Source organism: Thunnus thynnus, chromosome 24 (assembly GCF_963924715.1).
Source record: "Thunnus thynnus chromosome 24, fThuThy2.1, whole genome shotgun sequence".
Classification (NCBI taxonomy): domain Eukaryota; kingdom Metazoa; phylum Chordata; class Actinopteri; order Scombriformes; family Scombridae; genus Thunnus; species Thunnus thynnus.
The window spans coordinates 3,223,585-3,244,145 of record NC_089540.1 but is presented as its reverse complement, the minus strand read 5'-3'; the positions used below and the strand labels follow the sequence as shown (position 1 = coordinate 3,244,145).

Here is a 20,561-nt window from a genome sequence, read left to right as displayed (position 1 = left end):
ACTTTCAACCAGAGAGGGCAATGAAACACTGTCGAGTTGGTCTTTTAGCTTGCTGATTGGATGTTTCATTCTGTGTGAGTTGTATTCAACGTCTCTTTTGTAAGTTTTTATGTACACTGGCTTGTTCCTTTTTTCCAAATATCTTGGTTTCTGATCAAATATACAAAACTAATGACGTTATCATCAGCCTCACCTTTACATTTTAGTCCTTATAGTCTTTTTTAAGTCCTTTTTTAGTCTTTTTTTTTGGTCCACATAATTAAAACCACAGCCTGTATACACACATTTGTCTGTTGTTCAAGACCAGGGGAGTGAAGGTCTTTTTTAGGGGAACAGTTGACTCACTTTTCTACAAACAAAAACATATGCCATCAGAATAATTTGAAAGATGCCATAATTACATAAAAACTCTACATATAGTGACTTTAAAATATTAGCAGTGCACATTAAAAGGTCTGAAAACATTCTGAAAAAAACATGATAACCATGTTTTTACAAGGCACATCCTACCATAAAGAAACTGGAACATGTTGATAGAACTGGATTATGTTGTTTGTCATTTTTAACACCATGAACTTGAACCCGAACAAACTGCGCCCATATACTCATTAAATCATATCACTTCACACACAAAAAACAGATCAGTAATCTATGAATACTCATCATACAAATAAACAAAAAAACACTATCTGTCAGAATATACTTGTTTTCACGTGATGGGACACAAACAACCTCTGTTAAAAGCCGAGCACAGAGGGAGGGTGTTTGGGGTGGACTATAAAGGGACCCTCAGTGAATGGTAGATCACATACACACTTCTTAACAACCAACTACCTCTTTAAGGCTTGTTTTTCACACCATCTGTGTTAATATTTGCGTGTTTTTGAATATTATACATTCCGTGTTTTTTTTTTGTTTTTTTTTTTGTTCAGGAAAGTGCCAGACCTTGTTTTTCCCGCAAGATGAATTCCCTTTGAAGAAATAACGATTGATGTGTTCTCCTTTGTTCTACTGCCATCCATCTCTCCCCCCTCCTTTTTAAAACATCTATCTCTCTGCCCACCCCACCTTCCTCCCCCTGCCCTCCTTTTACCTCTCCTCATCCCTCCATCCCTCCCTAAACTCACCCAGCTTCCTTTGACCCTTTAGTCCAGCTCTGATCCTTCTCCTCTGTCTCATTCCATTTCTTCCATCACTCCATTCTATTCTCTCTCCTCTTTCCTCCTTTTCTACACCACCATCCTCTCTCCTTCCCTCTTGCCTGATCAAGTTTTATTAGGGCCCAAGCACAAAAGTGCCAGGGGTCCAACAGTCCCTGGCACTGAAAGTGTGAGGAACCCATTGTTTTTGTAGAGGTTATTGCCATTGCATTTCTGAGGGGCTTGGGATGTTTGAAAACTCACGAAAATTGCAAAGTTCTGTAGTGATTGGGCTCAGGTGTGGCTAGTTCTCCGTGGCGCCCCCAAATGGAGGGCCATGTAGGGATGAAGTTGTTTGATTTTCATGAGATTCAGTGGGATCATTGCTCTTATCATTTCTAAAAAAAATGTTCATTTTACAAACACGTTTGAGGCCTTTAAGATACACAAAAACTCATGAAACTTTTCACCCATGTTCAAACCAGTAAATATTTCAGTTAGTGTGGTCCATAACACCCCCTAATTTGTGGCAGGCCATAGTCGGGTTGAATTTACTCTAATATTCACCAAAATTGGCTCGCACGTTGGCACATTTTTATTAGCTCCGCCCAACCGGAAGTCAGCCATTTTGTATTTTGTGCATTTTTCTTGTATTTTATGCAAACTTTTTCAAACTCCTCCTGGAGGGTTTATAGGATTAATTTGAAATTGGATTGGTATAAGCCTCAGACTAATGTGACACTAAATTGTGAAGGAATAATCGATGCCCAATGTTGATGTCATAAGTCATGGGACAACATGCCATTTTAGGCAATGTACAGGTAAGGAACTTTTTGAAACTCCTCCTAGAGGATTCAACAGGTCCACCTCAAATTTGGTCAGCGAAAGCTCAAGACCTTCAAGATGCCAAATTGCAAAGCTTTTTTCTGTATTAACAACTCATTTGTGAAACATCACCTACAGGCAACAGGAAGTGAAGCCTTAAATGACACGTAGTTCATCAAATGTATACACAGTTTCCTATATGTCATCTCCAGCGCCATATGCTGCACATAGGAAATAACATTTTACCCATTCACACAGTGTCCGATAACCCTGACAATTCAGAGCCGTGTCAGTCGACCTCCATTAGTGATACCATGGCAACCGCTCCCTCCAACACGTGCGAGGTGTGAGGGCCTGTTCATCACTGCTTGCAGCTTTAATTTATTTTGTTTTCCTAAAATGTGCTAAATGAACTAAACAGAGCTAAATGACACCCCCTCCAGGCATGCGGCTCTCTTCTCGACCCAGTCGATGCTAATTTCTGCTATTTTTCTGTTATTTCTAAACTGGTGTGTACGTGACTACTAAAACATTTAAAAGAAAAAAGTCAGTGTGAGTAAACCCATGAACCCAAACTCATTAAAATTTACAGCAGACCTATTTTACACCAGAGGAAGTTTGTTCAGACCCCCCCTAGTGAGTAATATAGCATTTTGAAGCTTTGAGTACAAACATCTTTCCTCCATGTTCACTCACATATTTGTACTATTGTACAGCTGTTGTTTTAGCATAAAAAAATTACCAAGTACATAAATATTTTCAACATTTATAACCCCTCTGACTCTTCCAACTGGCTCCCGGGCAGGCATTTTGTTTTAATAGCTATACTAAATATAGATACTGAGTTGAATATTTAAAATTATTTCTTTTTTTTTTTTAACCTCACTTCCTCATCATCCAATTTTCACCTCCTGCAAGATCCACACACTCTAGTTTCTATGGTGACTATAAATGGGTTTTAGAAAGCACATTGCCATAACGTCATTTTCACTATTTAGAAACAAGACTGAGAGTAAGAGAGTGTTTCTGTGAGCTTACACAGTGGTGTTTTGTGCTAGATGCTAGCATCAGCATGCTAATATGCTCAAGACATTTCACTAAAAACCAAAACTATCAACCTGCTGGAGGCGCTGGAGGAAAAGTCGAGAGATCATCACAGTCAGTAGGATTCATCCTCCTTTCAGCCTTGAACAAAGTCGTGGACCGACTGACAGACCCCACCGTGACTAAATATAGCAATTCTGGAAAAGTTTTTCAAAGTGTTTTCACTGCACGCCACAAGGTGATAGACATCTGTTGGCTAAAAGGTGGCTAATAACAGTAACCATGCTAACCCAGACTACACAAAGTTAGCTCTTGCATATAATGAGAATTGACCATTGAGTGTGCCAGACCATCAATAGGCAGTGTGGGTTAAAGAGGACAGATGTTCCCTCTCACATCATTAATTAGCATACATAAAATTCCTGCTGTCTGCCATAAAAATACACCAAAGACACTAGATATATGGTATGTGTGATAACTTATGTTTAGTGTGGAAATTGATATTAGAAGCGTGCACAGTAAAGCTTCACTCTCCACCTCTATGAGCTCTCACCAAGTCACACACACTTCAAACTGATCACTAAAGCATTGATCATAGAGCTTGACAAACATCATTAAAACAGCCATTAACATGCAATAACTATGCGAGCTCTCTTATCTTAAAACGTTTCTTTTTCACCCATTTATGTGCAAAACTATCCATCACCTTATTAAAATCACTCGATGCTAATAGCTAATTATGCACTCATCTGAAAGGGAGGTTTCCTCCTTATGATATTGAACATTTTCCATCTGTTACTTTTGCAATTTGTGCCGTTTATGGCACAAAAATGTCTCATGTGAATCCTCTTGGGCTTGTTTTCCACCCCCACTGGCTCAGGCGTGCACATCACACAATGTCACTCGGAAACCCATCTATAGAAATTAAAGTTTTTCTTTAGCTGTTGTTTTAAGAAAAGCTACTAACTGCTTAGTTACTGTCTGGATGTCTCTTCCAGTTGTCCTCCAGGCCTGCAGCTTGGTCCTCTACCCCATCAAGTTCATTGAGAGCATCAACCTAAGGATCTACCACGAGTTCAACTGGGGCTACGGCCTGGCCTGGGGGGGGACCATCTTCTCCTTCGGCGGGGGAATCCTCTACTGCCTCAACCCCAAGAACTACGAGGAGTACTACTAGCTCCAATTCAAGCTCGAAACCTACAGCCACGCGGTGGGAGAGGTATTCAGAGGGTGAGGAGGGGGTTGGAGGGGGTTGTATATTAACGACTCATTTCCCAAGAACTGTCAGGAATACTGTACACTGGATTTGAGCCAATAACACAAGCTTCATCCCCAGAGAATGAAGCTGGCGGTCAGATTTCTTTTCTTGCCTCAGTCTACAGGAGAGAGAGCGCTGAGGCTGGTGGGTTTGTGACCTGATAGCTGTAATGTCACTGGGTCCATCCTGGGGAGGGGTGGGAGCGGGTGGGGAAGGGTTTATTTCCAGGACTTGTGACACTCCTGGGAGAACTGGCAACCCTGCAGAAACAAAGGATGGAGGTTTACAGTGACGCCGCCACCTCCGTTTGAACTACTATTATTATGTCACCAATGACAACCCAACTTACTGACTCACTTATCAAGAAACTGGATGTCAGACTGGGAGGCTTTTACCGCACATTTACGCTTGTGTGCACATGCAAAGGCACGCGTACCTTCCCCTGTAAACATCAAATCCCCGGGCTGGACATACATATTCTCTGAAAATCCAGTCTCCTGCTCCGCTGACATGTGAAGTGCATCATCATCATCATCTTTGCTTTGTTAGGAGTTGTTGGATTTTGTTTTTCAGAGTCCTCTGAAGCTCTTAAACTTTCACAAAGACATGGAAGAGGATCAGATGCTACAGTTGCACTTCATAACTTTTCATAAGACAGATAGATCCCTCTTGGGGGCGGTAAGGGGAGTCGATATTCTGTTATCGACCCACTTGTCTGTTACCGCAGCAACCCGCAGGGTGTGCACATGCAGCTGTCATGATTGATTAGCCATGGTTGGAGGTGTGAGACGGGACTGTGCTCAGCTGCCTCCAAGGGTCTGCTAAATTTCGATTCCCAATAGATACGAGTTTCTCTGCAATGTGGTGTTTGGAGCATCCTTCCTTGTCTGGTCCAGCTCCTCTGCATCCTGTTTTCTGTGTGGGAGTGTCCGCTATACACACTACATCAGTATCCCAGACAGAGTCTCTCAGTGGCCATGTTTACATGTATAACAGTAGCCCAAGTAAACTAGGATCTCTGCTCTGAATGTAATAATATGATTATGCGTTCAGGTGAAGTAAGTACAATGACAGGAGCAAATACGGAGTACTGTGACTCGACTAGACACCCCTTAGGGCACGCATTCACCTTTGTCTCATTTCATAAACTCTATTTAAATTCTCCAAGTGCCCAGCTCAGATCGAGGTGGAAGGGAAGTGTGGCTTTTAGTGAAGATGGTGGCAGCAGCAGTTCAGAGCTGTGTCCAAAATCATTCCCTATTTGCTGCTGGCTGTAGTGCTCTATATTCAAGGGTTTAAGAGTGGTGTCAGTGTGTGGGCTGGGAGGAAGGCTTTATGAAGTCAAGATTCTGACTTATTTTTCATAAAAATAGATGTCAATCTAACAAACGCATTATGATGAATTTGGTTATGGTTCTTTCCATTATTATGGGAGTTCACCAAAGATTACTGTGTAAATTGATGTATAATTAATGCACTACCACTTTAAAATCGCGTGCAGTTTCATTGATCGAGACCGGATATATGTCATGATATGATAGATAATGTTAAGCATCTTTACTAAAAGGAGTTTACTGCATTATGTTGATCGATGTAGCTAATTAAATTAAAGATTCGATTTTTTTTTTATCCCAAACACATGCAGAAGAAGTGACTTTTTTTAACCCTGAGTACTGTCTGTAGATTTTCCTCTAAGGCTGTGTACATCCCTAACAGATTCCATCAATCAGAGCAGCCCAGTGTTACCAGGAATTATGTCCATATTGGACAATTCTGCACCGATGATTTACATCCAGTGCTTTCTTTCAGTGTCAATGAAACAAGTAGTGTGGCCCTTTATGTAGTGAGGGTTGGGGTGGTGACTGGGTGTGTAATGAGACTGACTTTCTTGTAGGAGAATGGAGTTTGCATCCTGTTACAGACTTTGCTTTGTTATTTACTGTTAATTAATCTTTCTTTGGCCTTAACTCAGTGTTATAGTTTCCTAAGCCTAAACTTAACCGGACTGTAGTTTCCATGTCCAGATTGTTAAAAGTGAGAATTTTAAAAACGTTGGCACTGAATTGTCTAACATCATGTGATTTCCTGGCGATAGGTTTGTTCAGAGGGTGTGGGCAGCCTGTATGGAGCCTGAGAGGCAAAACTCAGGGCAAAAACCTACCAATATTACTCACTTCTGCTCATTATGGGCACACAGTAACAATTCAAGGCAACTCAGATGACTGCATGATCAACTTTTATTAATAAATACAATACTTGACAAGTGTAAAAATCTTAATTTACCAATAGAGCATCCTGCTGAGTGTTTATTTTGTTGAAAATGAGTAAATGAAGGAGTAACTTTGGACACAGTCTCTGAATTTAGGAGTAATTTGGTATTTGAGTATACATTACATGTTTTGCTAAAAGACATATGTTTACTCATATTAACAGGATTACTGCAGAGGACACAGTCAGACCATTGCATAACTCCCTGTATGAGGAATGGATGCATCAGTATATGCATGTAAACATAGCCACTGAAGTGACCTATTTATAAACCGCATCAGAACGTATCTGATAAGTTCAGGCCACGTTTCATTAACACTAAACTGCTGTCTCCTTGTCTGAAGTAAATGTCAGGGATCAGCCAGTGTGTGTTGGTTTGGGTGGAAAACAAGCCTGCATCTGTTGGCACAAGAAAAGCAAATGCTGATATCAGCCAGTATCAAATGCCAGTATTAATGGATGCTGGGACCCATCTCAACAGAAAAATTAGGATTGTATTTTACATAAAAGCATCACCACCTTACAGAAAGCTCATGTGATAATTGCTGCTTTCATGTCCCAACAGGCTGATTTGAATTGGAACAGTATTTATCTAGTTTCCACTGTTTCCCCTGCCCTCAGGGTTTGGCTCTTATCCGCTTGTTTGGGTGGTAGCCATGGATCCAGTGCAATTTCTGAGTGGAAAGATGGAGGGATAGAGAAGCAAATATTGTAACTTCTACACTGATTTTAAATTCTGCAGGTGATAAAGCATTTTTTTTTCTTTGCTGCCATTGTGCAAAAAACCTATTTATGTCTTCTCTCACCTCAAGTGTAAATTTATGTTCTCCTGTGTGCTGAATTAGTTTCCTAACCCTATGACCTCCATACTCCATTCAAAGCACATTCTGTTCATTTCAAAAGTGCACAGGGAGTTGAATGTAAAATAAGCATTCCCTGGCTGACATTTTGGAGATACAGGCGGCATCTTGTCTGTCTGCTCTCTATTGTCACATATTTACCGTGAAGCTGTCAAGGAACCATCACCCAAAAATAGGATCCAGGCTACCTCCCTCGCCACCTTAACAAATGTAAAAGTGTGCAGCCGAGACACGGCTCATGCAGCTGGCACAAGTCCATTTATTTTATATTAACTGAGACGGTGATGTTTACCACAGACAAAATCATTTCCTCTGCTGTTGATGAGGAGAGGTATTGTTTGTTTTTGGCAGCACTGCCTGTCACTACAACACCATGGCTTCTAAAAGAGCTGATGCGAACAGAAGAAGAAGCGGTAACACTTTAGATTACAGCCCGCTAATTACAGTGTGATTATTTAGTATATATTGGGTATCAATAGAATGCTTAATGGGTACCTGTGCTGGGATTAATATGTAAGTGCAAGAGAAAAAGGCAAAAGGACAATTAGATGGTAACAAGGAAGGAAAAATTGGGAAAACAGTGTAACAGTGCTAGTATTGTACTGAAATTAGTTATGGTATCATTTATTTTTATATTCTACTTTTGGAAAGTACATTGTAAAATGTTTTTAAATATGTCTGTATGTATAATTAAATTTATTTTTGCTAGGGAACAAAACATTCGACTAAGCCTGAGTCCTGAAATCAATAAAAGGCAGTTAAAGGTTATCAGACAAGTCAACAATACAACTGAATACAACTATGAATAATTAAAAAAGAAATTATACTTTTATAATTATATAAGCGTTATACTTTTTCTTCAACTTCTAATCAGTTGGTTAAATAAATTAAAATGTAATTTATTTTACCCTACTATTTATCTTTCGCTAGCACATTTTAGTTTTCACTCAACTTTGGGACACACACAAGCACACACACTCCCACAGTGGACCAATCACAGCTCTGGACATGCATGGACACGCCCATCTCATGACCATAAAAGCATTAGGAAAATTGGAAATGTTGCATGGGGGAAAATAAGGAATAGATAACTTATTGAGTGTGTACTAAGACCAAAAACAGGTAAATAATACCAAGTGCCACATGTGGTTTGGCTCCTTTGTAAAAGGACATAAAGGATAACCCTGTCTGTTTCCTGTAATAGTTTAATCTGTATTGGGTAATTTTTTCTATTCCTATCCCCTGCTTTTATGTCCTTGTAGCTACCACGGGTACCTGCTATGTATTTCATTGTTATCCTTTATGTGCAATATATTTACACTGTAATTTGCGGGCTGTAATGTAAAGCATCAACTGGAGAATAAACTTGTGGGCAGGATGTGGTGGAGAGTGAAGCTACTTAATTTCATTCTATTTCTCACATAAACCTCATGTCTCTCTAACCCTGTCAGATGTAGAGAAACTTGTCCATGCCTTTATCTCCTCCAGACTGGACTACTGCGATGTGCTCTTCACAGAGATCCCTGGCAGGAGCATCCAGAAGCTCCAGTACATTCAGAACAGAGCTGCCAGGATCCTGATGACAGTGCAAAAACACAAACATAAAACACCAATTGTTTTCATTGCACTGGCTCCCTGTCTCCTTCAGGATTGAGTCCTGCTTCTCACATACAAATCCATCAACGGACATGCGGCTCCCTACCTACAGGAACTGATCACAACACAAACCTCCACCCACACCCTCAGATCTGCCAGCAGCTTGCTCCTCCAGGCCCCCAGTACCAAGCTCTGCACCATGGGGGACGGAGCCTTCTGCTCTACTGCACCAAACTTGTGGAACAGCCTTCCTAACCATCTGAGGGCAGCACAGACCCCAGACTCTTAAAAAGGCCTAAAAGCTTTCTATTCAAGAAGGCTTTTCCATCTTAACTCTTATTACTATTTTCTTTATGTTGTGTGCTCTATGTTATTAATACTGTAGCACTTTGAGTTTCACTATGAATGAAAAGTGCGATACAAATTAAATGTATTATGTTGTAAATTCACACTGTATATTCTAGTGAATAGTATCAAACTGATGGATGATATATAAAGGTAGGGACAAAAGATTAATTGCTTTTATGTGGATTTTTTTACTTGTAGTGACTGGATGTCACAGTTTAGCCACCTTTTTATTTAGAAAAACAGAAACCGCACTCACTGTTACAGCCATTATTCCATTAGTCATACCACCTATATGGGTCAGCGGGTGCATTTCAGCATGTGACCCTCCTCTTCAGTCTTTTAACAGTTGAAAGATGTCACAGCTTCGCATCATTCATCGGTGGAGCTCCAGTTAATCAGTGTTTGGGCTGTGCTGAGACCTCAGAGTGAGTCATCAGATTTTTCTGTCAGGTCATGGACAAAGCACTTTGTGTCACCTGTCTCGGCGTGTCGTCACACCAAGTCCTGACGCAATGAAGAAGCGCTGTAATAGAGATCATTACAACCAGTACGATGTTTGATATGGCCGCTACTGTATTTAATACTGTATGATCAAAGCTTAGTGAGGGTGTTTTTGCTACCTAGAAACGTCTCTGTGCTTTGGTGGTGTAGAGGAGCCTTAGGCACTGACACTGTAACAGACCTGGGTAAAAATATACAGGAATAACTTCAAATATCACAATCCATATCAATGGAAGGATTAAAATAACAATTAACACTCTCAATTTCAAAAACAAACATTGGTTCTTGTGTGAGCAGCAACTCTGAATCCCATCTAAAATATTTAACGTACTGAGAGTGCTCTTGATTTAAAGTGCTAGTTTTGGTATTACAGCACCCTGCCAGACACATAAACACTCTACAGGAGATAAATCCTCTGCCAGAGTTTCATATCAAAGACTTACTGCTTTATTTCATCATGTAGTTAAACATTGTGAAGCTTCTGTTATTGGTACATCTTTTATCCAAAATTCAAAGTGACAAAAACTACATTTTTAATTTTACAGCGCAGCAAACAAACACACCGTAACTTCTCTTGACGGCTGCCTTCAGGAGCGAGCAGATGCTGTTAAATTTGCTGCATGTTTTTGATTTCTTAATTGGGAGCTGAAATCAATGTCACGTCACTTTTAATTATGAGCCTCTGATTCTAAATGACAATGTAAATATGTTTGCACCAGTTTCAAAAATGACCTACATGCTTTGATTTTTAATGAAGCATTTCAGTGTGGTTCTGGGTAAATAAGATTATTTGTGTTTGCGTTAAGCCCCTTGGTGTAATTTCTACGGGGAACTACACGAGCTTGGCGACTAAACCAAATGCGACTTAAATATGTCACATGCTTCAAAACACTACTTCCTTTTAATAAGGTATTCCTGTTATTTGTGATCCGTGCTGGTTTCATGTATGTTTTCACCCAGGTCTGACTCATAGTTATTAGCATTTGTTTGGTTATTAATTTACTGATGAAAAGTAGAGGCTCGCAAACAGAGACAACTCTGTTTTATGCATCATCTCCCAGTAGGCTGGAGAGAAACACTGTCTAATGATGTGCATAGGGATTTAGGACGTGTGTATGTATGTGTGTGTGTGTGTGTGTGTGTGTGTGTGTGTGTGTCTGTGTCTGTGTGTGCGTGAATGAGTGACAGCGGAAGTGTGTTTGACAGAGAAAGTGTGTTTGACAGAGAAAGTGTGTGTGTGTGTGTGTGCGCATGTGTGTGTTGGCATGTTTTAGATGCCATTGTAGAGATATAAGTAATCAGCATTTATCTCTTTGTACGTTGGCACATTAAAGCACTGAACAGAATGTCTCCGTCTCACTCTGTTGTCACGTTTTCTCTCTTTTTTTTTGTCTGTATTCAGCTCTGCAATATGATTACCATGATGCGTATTTCACTTGGAGTGTTATCTTATGGAAGCACAGATGTTATTGGCTAAATTCAGCACAATATAAGAAAAGGGGACAGCACTGTCACTAAGGTAAAAGACAACACTTTACTTTAAGTCTCCCTATTTAGCATAAGCAGTATACAGTATAATTGTTCACCAATACTGTACATAAGTCCGTATATCTTCTTATAACTACTTTATAGTGTGTTATAAACCATGTATTATTGCTTAGAAATGCTATAGTGTTACCAAGTAAAATTAATTGAGTGCATCCAAGGGAGTAACCAAGACTTATAATATTGTGGTAGCATATTTGGTTCAAATACTGGGTATTCTTCTTTAATATGTTATTTCAATTGTGGATGAATGTTGAGGTGTAAATGCTGTGTATATGCCTTTAGTTGCAGTGTCCATTTTTATGATGACGATACCGGCTGTACCGAGACCTGGGGCTTTACCAGGTTACTGTCAGTTTTGATTTAATAATTTAAAGCTTGTTCTAAACCAACATTGAATTTCACAACAATGGAAATCTAGCTGATACATATTAAATACTTTAATTTATGTTAGCAGATTGTCACTGATGGGTGTGGTGTCTCTGTTGCACCTGTAACCACAGCCAGCAGTGATGTCACAGTGTACTGGCACACCATGAAGTACACATATACATCACTGCAGCAAGGTGAGCAGTTAAACCACTGGAGGTAAATAAACAACAAGATTTTCAGAGGGTTGCTGAGTTCAAAGTGAATAACCATGACACTGGAACAGAGGTCATGTTGACATTTATAATAATATCTGTGACTGTTTTAATAAGTGTGTGTGTTTGTGATGACTGCCTGCACTGTTGTAATCTCTTGCAAAGGACATCTTGTTCTAAATGAGACTTCCTGAATAAATAAATGTGACTAACTAACTAACTAGTTTAGGCTTAAATTTGAGACCTTATTGTTCTCAGTGGTAGGTATTGCCCTGAATGCTCTGGAAGTTAACGTGAATAAAACATTAACATGTATTAATATATCAAAGGTTAATTTCAAGGAACTCAGATTCCTCATGGAATAGGGCTAGTTTTCCTTCATTATCTGACTGAACAGCAATCACAGATTATATCTGTTGCCGGTTTTTGACTAGTTTACTCTCAAGGCTGCTTCTTAACAAACACTTCTCCTGCCAATTAGGAGTTGTGTTGCAAACTACCCACAGGCGAAGCTTCACAGAGTCAGAGCAAACACTTGACCAAAACAACAGTTACTGTCTCCAGCACAAAAAAACCCCAGCAACCACTTATTTATTTATTCATTCATTTATTTTATATCAGCATTTAGCCCCACTGAAGCCTGGATTTTTTAAATTTTTATATATGACTGAGAAGGCGACTATAAGCAGCTTGTGAATGACAAGACAAGACAATGTTGTTTCAAGTCAAGTGGGTTATGATTGCCACTGTGCAGGCGTGCTTCACTGCAGAGAACATCAAGATCTCTGCAAGGGAGAAGAGCTCATGAAGTTACATAACAGTGTTGGTTTCAATGCATCAGTTCTGCGAAGCAAAATCCTTTTTCCAGGAGTGTGTAATTTCATAGAGGGGTAAAATGTATTGCTCTTGTCACTTGACAATTAGTTTAGCACTGAAGCAGCTGAGTTCTTGAAACAAAAGTTTTTTGACTGCTGATTGGTATAAAATCGAAGTTCAAACATTGACTTTCTCACCTGCCTTCATTGCTCATTCACACAAAAAGCAGATACAGCACAATTGAGTAGTGTAAGAGGTAATTTTATACAACAGCTGATGCTGTAAATCAGAAACTCTGGCTCCAGCAGTGAAATGATTTCTCTGCCACCCCACTGTTGCCAAAAAGCTCCAGGAGAGTTGGAGGATGGTTAAGGAGCAGCACGCCTCGTCAGCCTGGATTAGCTCTCATCATCACAGTGAGTACACCTAATGACTGCCACACTCAACATCTGTGCCATTTAGCCTCAACCAGATACACACATCAGGGGGCGTCTGAATGATCTGACAATGACATACAATACTACACTGGATAATTCATACCTCTCATGCAACATTTGGTTTTTCTAGAATCATTTGTTGTTTACTCAGCCTTGGGGGGGAGAAGTCTTCAGAAGACATCTTTCCAAGACTCACTGGCCTAGTTTACAGTAGAGAGGCATACTGTACTCTATAACCTGTGCTGATACTGCCCCCTGCTGTCCACATTGTGCCATGACTACCTACAGCCACTGATCTAGTATGTCCTCTAAATATATAGCACACACTATTTCTCAGTAGGTTTTGAGTGTGCAGTGTGTTCGAGAAAAATGACAAAATTAAATATCCCCTCCAAACATGTATTAAGACATAAAAATACTCTGCTTGAAATAATAATGTGTGTCTCATATGGTTTTTCCACAAAAAATATATGTAATTACCACTTTGAATTGGTGTCTCTCTCACTCTCACTCTTTCTCTGTCATTAAAAATTCCAGAATCTATGAATATGTAAATATATTTCATTTAAATACACAAGATGTCTCCTACTTCACTGTTCAGTCCATTCCCAGTGTTTGTGCACTGGAGGCTTCAAGTTTCCACATCACACTTGTGTAAATTGAATACTGGACCCGGATTGGCTTCCAAACTGGTTGTGATGTCACAAATCATGCTTGTAGGCCCGCCCCTTAAAATCAGATTTTAAATGAGCTCAGAGAAACTGTCTGTCCCCAGCAGATGAATGTGAAAACAAACTCTGCACATACATCTTTCTGCACACAGAAGCTCAAACATTCAACTTTAGTACCAAGAAAAAGAATACATTTTTGAGTGGAGGGAGATTTACAATATACTCAAAAACATCACCTATGCATACTCTTGTGTTCATAATTGAAAAGGAGGATCTCTGAGCAGCATAAAAATGTAGAAAAATTGCAAAATTCGAAAAATTAAACAATTTCAACTCTTCTTCAATACATCAGGATGTTCATCTTGTAAATGATGGTTCCATTTAGAGAAAAATAGACGATAAAGCATATGCTTTAGGGCGTGGCTACCTTGTGATTGACAAGTCGCTACCACAGTGACAACGTTGAGTACGTAACAGAGTGTAGGCGTAGCTGCTCTTAATCATGTATGTATAACATGGATGTATAATAAGAACTGGATAGGGCGCCACCGTCGCTCAGCCTTGCAGCCATTATCTCCCAGTGGCCACTCGCGGTATTGTAGCGCAAAATCCCTCCGCGGCCCAAAAAGGATTTTCCCCATAGACCTCCATTGTAAAAGGGACGCCTGTAAAACTTTTGACAGGACCCCTCGAACTGCAAACAACGTCAATTATGACTCTTTTTATTATGAACTTTTGATCCATGGAGGTTTTATGTTTGTAAAACTTTCCTCGAGCCGAGAGAAGCGATTTAAAAATCAGTGACGTCATCACAATGTAAAGTCTATTGGCCGAGCGGGAGCTCGTGGGCGGGGCCAACGGGGGAAACACTACTGCGCACATTCAGTGGGCCGCACAACGCGGAAGCAAACCCAAACCTAGAAACTTTTTTTGGCGTATGCGCCAGGCGAGCAATTCCTATAGGACTAAGTGGGCGCCATTTTTAGTCCGGTATCCAGCTCTTATAATACATCCATGCTCTTAATAAACAGTGTGTTTTCAGTTCACGAAAGTTAATTGTAACATTTTGGTCGCCCTAAAAGATTCTTGTTCAGCGTCTGGTTCTGATAAAAGACCCCCTAAAGAGTCGGTTGTTCAGTTTTTCTGGTGAGTACATTTTCTTTTAATGTTTTTAGGCCTGTTTTTCGCTAGCGGAAATTAACATTAGCATTATTATGCACCGTGCTAACCAAGCTAGCAGCTAGTGCTATGGTCAGCTCCACCCTCTCGTCCAAATATGGTCACTTCTGGCTCCAAAAGTCAAACATGGCGACAGTCAAATCCAAGATGGCGATGGTCAAATCACTTAACTCGAGGCTTCCATGTTCAAAACTGTAGTCCACAAACCCGGTGGGTGACGTCACGGTCCATATTTGTGTATTTTTTTTACAGTCTATGGTTCAAACACTGCTACATGACAATTAATTAACGATACATGCAAAGAAATGAAGTGTATTTCAGTAAATTCTCCTCATGTTAACCAGCCCAACTCTTACCTACTGTAGCCCTCTGACCGACGTGCTCATTTGTAGAAACTCAGCTTAATATTACAGACACAGAAGTACTTCTCTAGCTGCATGGCTGCCTCTCTTGCCTCCATACTTGTCTCTTACCACCGTTTCATAGAAGGCATAACTGCTTCAGTAATAACAGGCAATAAGAAGATACTGATATTGTATAGTTAAGATACTATTACTGTGTGCCACCAAATTAGTTTAATATAATTCATATATCATATCATAACACTGAGGCTTGGAGACATCATGCAGACAAAATGGTATCATCACTGCTTGGTTTCATGGCCTGTTTCAGATAGAGGCTGAACTGAGGGGCGGCATAAAGGGCCAGTATAATGAGTTTAACTGTAAATCATGCAATGGTATACCAGTAGAGCCCCAGAATATAAATATAGACCTGGAATTGACCATGATATGACCGCTTTAATAGAGTTGAGTTTGCAGCTTTGATGTCCAGTGAGTGTTGATGTAGTGTTGTTTTGTGGTCACAAGGTGGAGTCGAATCTGCTGCCAAAGTCTCTCCACTGCACCTGACTGTCCGTAAGTACCCAGGCTGTCACTGATGAAGATCTATGAGCACACATACAGCAGTCCAGTAGAATGACTGACTGGTTATTAAGTTAGAAACCTACAATCAAAATTATGCTGTTACTGTTTAAGTCCATTAGCCTGTATGCCTACCAGAAGACCCCAGTCAACATGTGTGATCTTAATGATCAATTATGATATTAGAGAACATCTGTTTTTGTTAATAGGACTGAGAGAGAGAGAGAGAGACATTAAAACTGCTGTGGTATGATGGGACCGTGCTTTTAAGTGGATTGAATACAAGAACTTGACCATATTCCACTGATTCCCACATTACTTGCAAAAGGTATCAATGCTAACGATAGCTAGTTGGCACATTTAGAGCTGCTAAATAGTTCAAGCATAGATTGACACTACTTGCCAAAGTCTGATAGTGTCCGATAAGATGTTCGCTTTTAGATGTTATATTATAGAAAGTGTAAGAAACCCGTGACCAAAATAGTCATACCCTCTGTCATTGTATTACTTGAATGGAATTATAGTAAAAAAAAAATTATTCCCCTTTTTGCTGGAACTCCCTCAAGGACTCCTGGGGATCCCCGGTCCCCACTTGGAGAACCACTGATTTAGAGTATCAAACAGAATATAGGCCAGTTTTTCCACACAAAACTCCCAATTCATAAGACTGTATCCCAATTCCATAATAACTCTATAGTAACCTATAGTTTACTAGAAGGATGTCAATTAAACTGTGACTGTAGAATTCTTTTAAAATGTAGAAATGTACATTGTACAATGAATATATGAATATCTTGAATCTATGCAACAGCATGTTACAATTTCCTTTGAATGCTTGCAAAGCTCTTCTCATCTGAGATGAAGCTGAAACATCTTAGTGAGCCTCAGATGAACATCTGACAGGATGTCCAGTGCAACTGGAGTGCCAACTTTCAAGATTCAATACCTTCGGTGAATTCAAAAACAAAACAGAAGCCTCAGGACATGAGACGTAACTACACTGACACATGAAACAAGTGTTCCCATAGCGATGCTATCAGCACCGCAGTCAACTTTGACTGCACTAGCACAGCAAAGTATAGTATACACTAGCTACCATACTGGCTATTATAATATTGTCATCCTGTTTTCCATGCTGTATTTCTTTAATTTGGCTTTCTTGTTCTGTTTTGTACAGACAACATCTATTGCATGTCTGTCTGTCCTGGCAGAGGGATCCTCTTCTGTTGCTTTTCCTGAGGTTTCCTCCATGTTTTCCCTATTAAAGGGTTTTTTAGGGAGTTTTTCCTTATTTGAATTGAGGGTCTAAGGAATTGTAAAGCCCCCTGAGGCAAAGTTGTGATTTGTGATATCGGGCTATACAAATAAAATTGACTTCAAATTGACTTGACGACCATTACAGTGTCTTATAGGCAATAGCACATTGGTGATTTAGAAGTTAAGGCCCATTTTAGCTGCTCTGTGAGGCTGTAGCACCTAAGGTTGTCAACAGTAATGATAATTTGATGCTTTTCTGATACCATGTGTTAATTACACATTTGATAGTATTGAAAGTACCACAGCTATAACCCCCCCCCCTCCCCCAGCCAAAAAATGATATCCTTTTTTGTGTGCCTAGGACTTCTTTTCTTTTTGACATGGCATTGTTTTTTTAATACTAGCATTGTATCAAAGTTTAAAATTCTGGTATAGTGACAAACTTAGTAGCAGCACAGCAGTACTTTGAGCTAAATGGTTGAAACTGGCATCCCAACATGCTTGCTATGATTGATGCTACAGTGCTGATGTATAAGTACAGTTGAGGCTGATGAGAATATCATTATATTTGGTCATAATCAAAAGTATTGGACAGGTTTTGACCTGATGATGGCGCTGATGAAAAGTAAAGGAGTAACCAACATCATTATGATTCATACTCTGGAGACTGTTAATGTCTGTACACTTTTTCACTGCACTCCATCTAATATTTGCTTAAGGAGAGGAGTCTTGGAGGATCTTGCGTCCTCTATTCCGTAACCTTATGGTGTACATTTAAGTATTTAAGGGCAGCTCCTGTTTGATGATTTTTGATGCAGTCTGCAGCTCTTGGTCCAGCTGTTTCCTGTCATGTGTTGAGGTGTTGCCATACCACACAGTTATTCTGAAGGTGTGGATACTCTTGATACCAGCATCATACCTGTGATATCGCTAACTTTTTCAGCTGTCTTAAAAAGAGGTGTGTGCTGAGCTTTCTTCAGCACTATTGTATTGACTTCCCACATACCCCTGCTTAAAGAAAGAGGACATTGTTACAAATTGTTGCACATCTTTTCAAGAAAATGTAAATGTATACCTACTTTGTGCCAGAATTATTCAAACATTTCTATCTTATTGCATGCTTGGATAACAATATAGAGCTACTTTACTTTACTTTTCTTGGACCATTACCACAGATGAAAATGCCTGCAACACACATTGACTGGAGAAAACAGACCACCTTGAATGCAAACGCAAGTGTTTCAACTTATGGTGAAATCCTTCAGAGGAAATGAACTGAAATTTAAAAAAATTAAAATCATGTCAGCAATGTTTGTTAGTTTGTTACCTGTATTTTAACTGCTTCTAATCTAATATGTGTACACTGAATCACTGAAGCATTTTCCTCTCATGTTTTATAAACAAACACTCCACATTCAAATGAAATTACTTTTATATGTGAATATTCAGGCCAGAGAAGTCTGAACTAATCAAAGAGGAGGCTGATTCAGTTTAACTATGTTTTAGAGATACTTTAACGTGCTTCAGTATAGTCCTAAAATCAGTCTGTCCATAAAGCGCTCTGATCATTCTATTTACTAGGCCATCTGATCTTAATGGTACATTTGTAGTTGTTTTTCACCAGTTTATTATTATCACAGTAACAGCGAATCACATGAGAGCTAATGTCTGCTCTCAAACTGTAATACAGCTGTGGAAGATATAATATGTGGTTTTATTTTTACCCTGATGTTGTGTTTGGGGTCATGGTAACCCAGGTCCTCCTTATCAGCTCAGAAAACCAAATACATTGTTTTATTGTTTTCCCAATTTCATGACAAAGACCCCATCTGTCCAACATAGTCAAATACAATGTGTTTTCATGTGCTCTGTATCTGGGATTGGTGTTGACAGTACTTTTTACTAGCAGCCTGACTGATACAGCACTTTTAAGGCCAATACTGATATTGATATTTGGGAGTTTAAAAAAATATCTTTTTGATTTTATAGAGGTGCAAGACATGATCCAGTTGAAAAATCCATTTGTCAGTGCTTTCTGGTGGAAAAATTGTAATGGTAAAACTGTTTCTACATTACTTCAATCATAGTTTGGCATTTCTGTACGATAATTTCTTGTTAAATATCAACCAAAATATACAGTGATATTGATATATGTGCAATAAGATTGGCCAATATATCATTCAAGCTGTACTTTTTACACAACACCAGCCCCCCCCCCCCCCCCAAACCTTAGATTACTGTATTTGAATTTGTCTTATTGGAGACAAAAGGAATATATATTTATTTATCCATAGTCCCTATAAAATACTACATGTGAAATACTTCTTTATTTATATTATTATACATATTATTATACATTATTAATAATAATCCCTGCTTCATCCAATGTGCAAGCAAGGTTTGTGGGGAAGTTTACTACTTCAATACTTTTCAATATATTCAGATTTAATACGGTCAGGAGAAAAAACATTTGAAGAAAAAAATATTAGTTTGTTGTTGTAATAATAATATTAATAATAGTAATAATTATTATTAGACTTACAGTAGAGGTTATTCAAGAGTCAACAGGGCTTTGAATATAACGACTTTAGCTCATGTCAACATCACCAAGTGCAGCAGCTGAACGACATAAGTTACCCCCCCCCCCCCTCTCTCCTTCACACACACACACACACACACACACACACACACACACACACACACACACACAGCCTCTCTGTGCAGACAGCACCACTAGCAGTCTGTCCAGCCGGCGGCTGCCTGGGATGCCAGTCAGTGCCGAGGTTAGTTTCCGTTTTTGGAACACCTCATTCACTTACAGCACCCACTCAGGCTTGTGAGTATAGCGGGGAAACTGTGGCCCCAGAGCGGGGCTTGGATCCATCATATCATCAGACCTAATAATAGGAACTCTCAGGCTCATAAATGCGCGCCGCGCCGTGCGTAATGGAGCCATTACAGTAAACCAAGTAACTGAATAGTCGGGAAATCCAGAGTGAGTATCAGTTTATCAACATATCTAATATTAGTAAGTGTGTAACAGTGCTGCCATCTAACCACAATGGTCGGAGCGTTTTCCCACCAGAGAGGAACGGCAAACATGGAGGTGGCAGTTTTACATTTTAGATTTTTCATTTTCATTTTTCATTGATCTTTCTTTTTTTTCTCCTCATAAGCAGCTGCAGACCAACTTAAAAAATGTTTTGAAGACATTTTAAAGTCTTCTATCCATAGTCTGATGCGCAATTAATACGATTTTTAACTGGATGCTCATATATCAGGGTTGTCGGAATCCATCTGTCTCTTTTCA

The 20,561-nt window shown here is 39.5% G+C and overlaps 2 protein-coding genes across 2 annotated transcripts in view; both read left to right on the top strand.

The window, feature by feature from the left end:
• Nucleotides 1–11,185, top strand: part of LOC137177219 (transmembrane protein 47-like) — a 29,395-nt gene extending 18,210 nt beyond the window's left edge. Inside the window, exon 3 of the mRNA XM_067583389.1 lies at nt 4,007–11,185. Within this exon, the coding sequence (XP_067439490.1) occupies nt 4,007–4,185 (179 nt within the window). The 3' untranslated portion in view covers nt 4,186–11,185. The remainder of the gene's footprint in view (nt 1–4,006) is intronic.
• A 3,804-nt stretch (nt 11,186–14,989) lies between these two features.
• dmd (dystrophin) overlaps nt 14,990–20,561 on the top strand; it is a 322,537-nt gene continuing 316,965 nt past the window's right edge. Inside the window, exons 1-2 of the mRNA XM_067583225.1 lie at nt 14,990–15,038; nt 15,941–15,988. The gene's annotated coding sequence lies outside the window, so the exon portion shown is untranslated. The remainder of the gene's footprint in view (nt 15,039–15,940; nt 15,989–20,561) is intronic.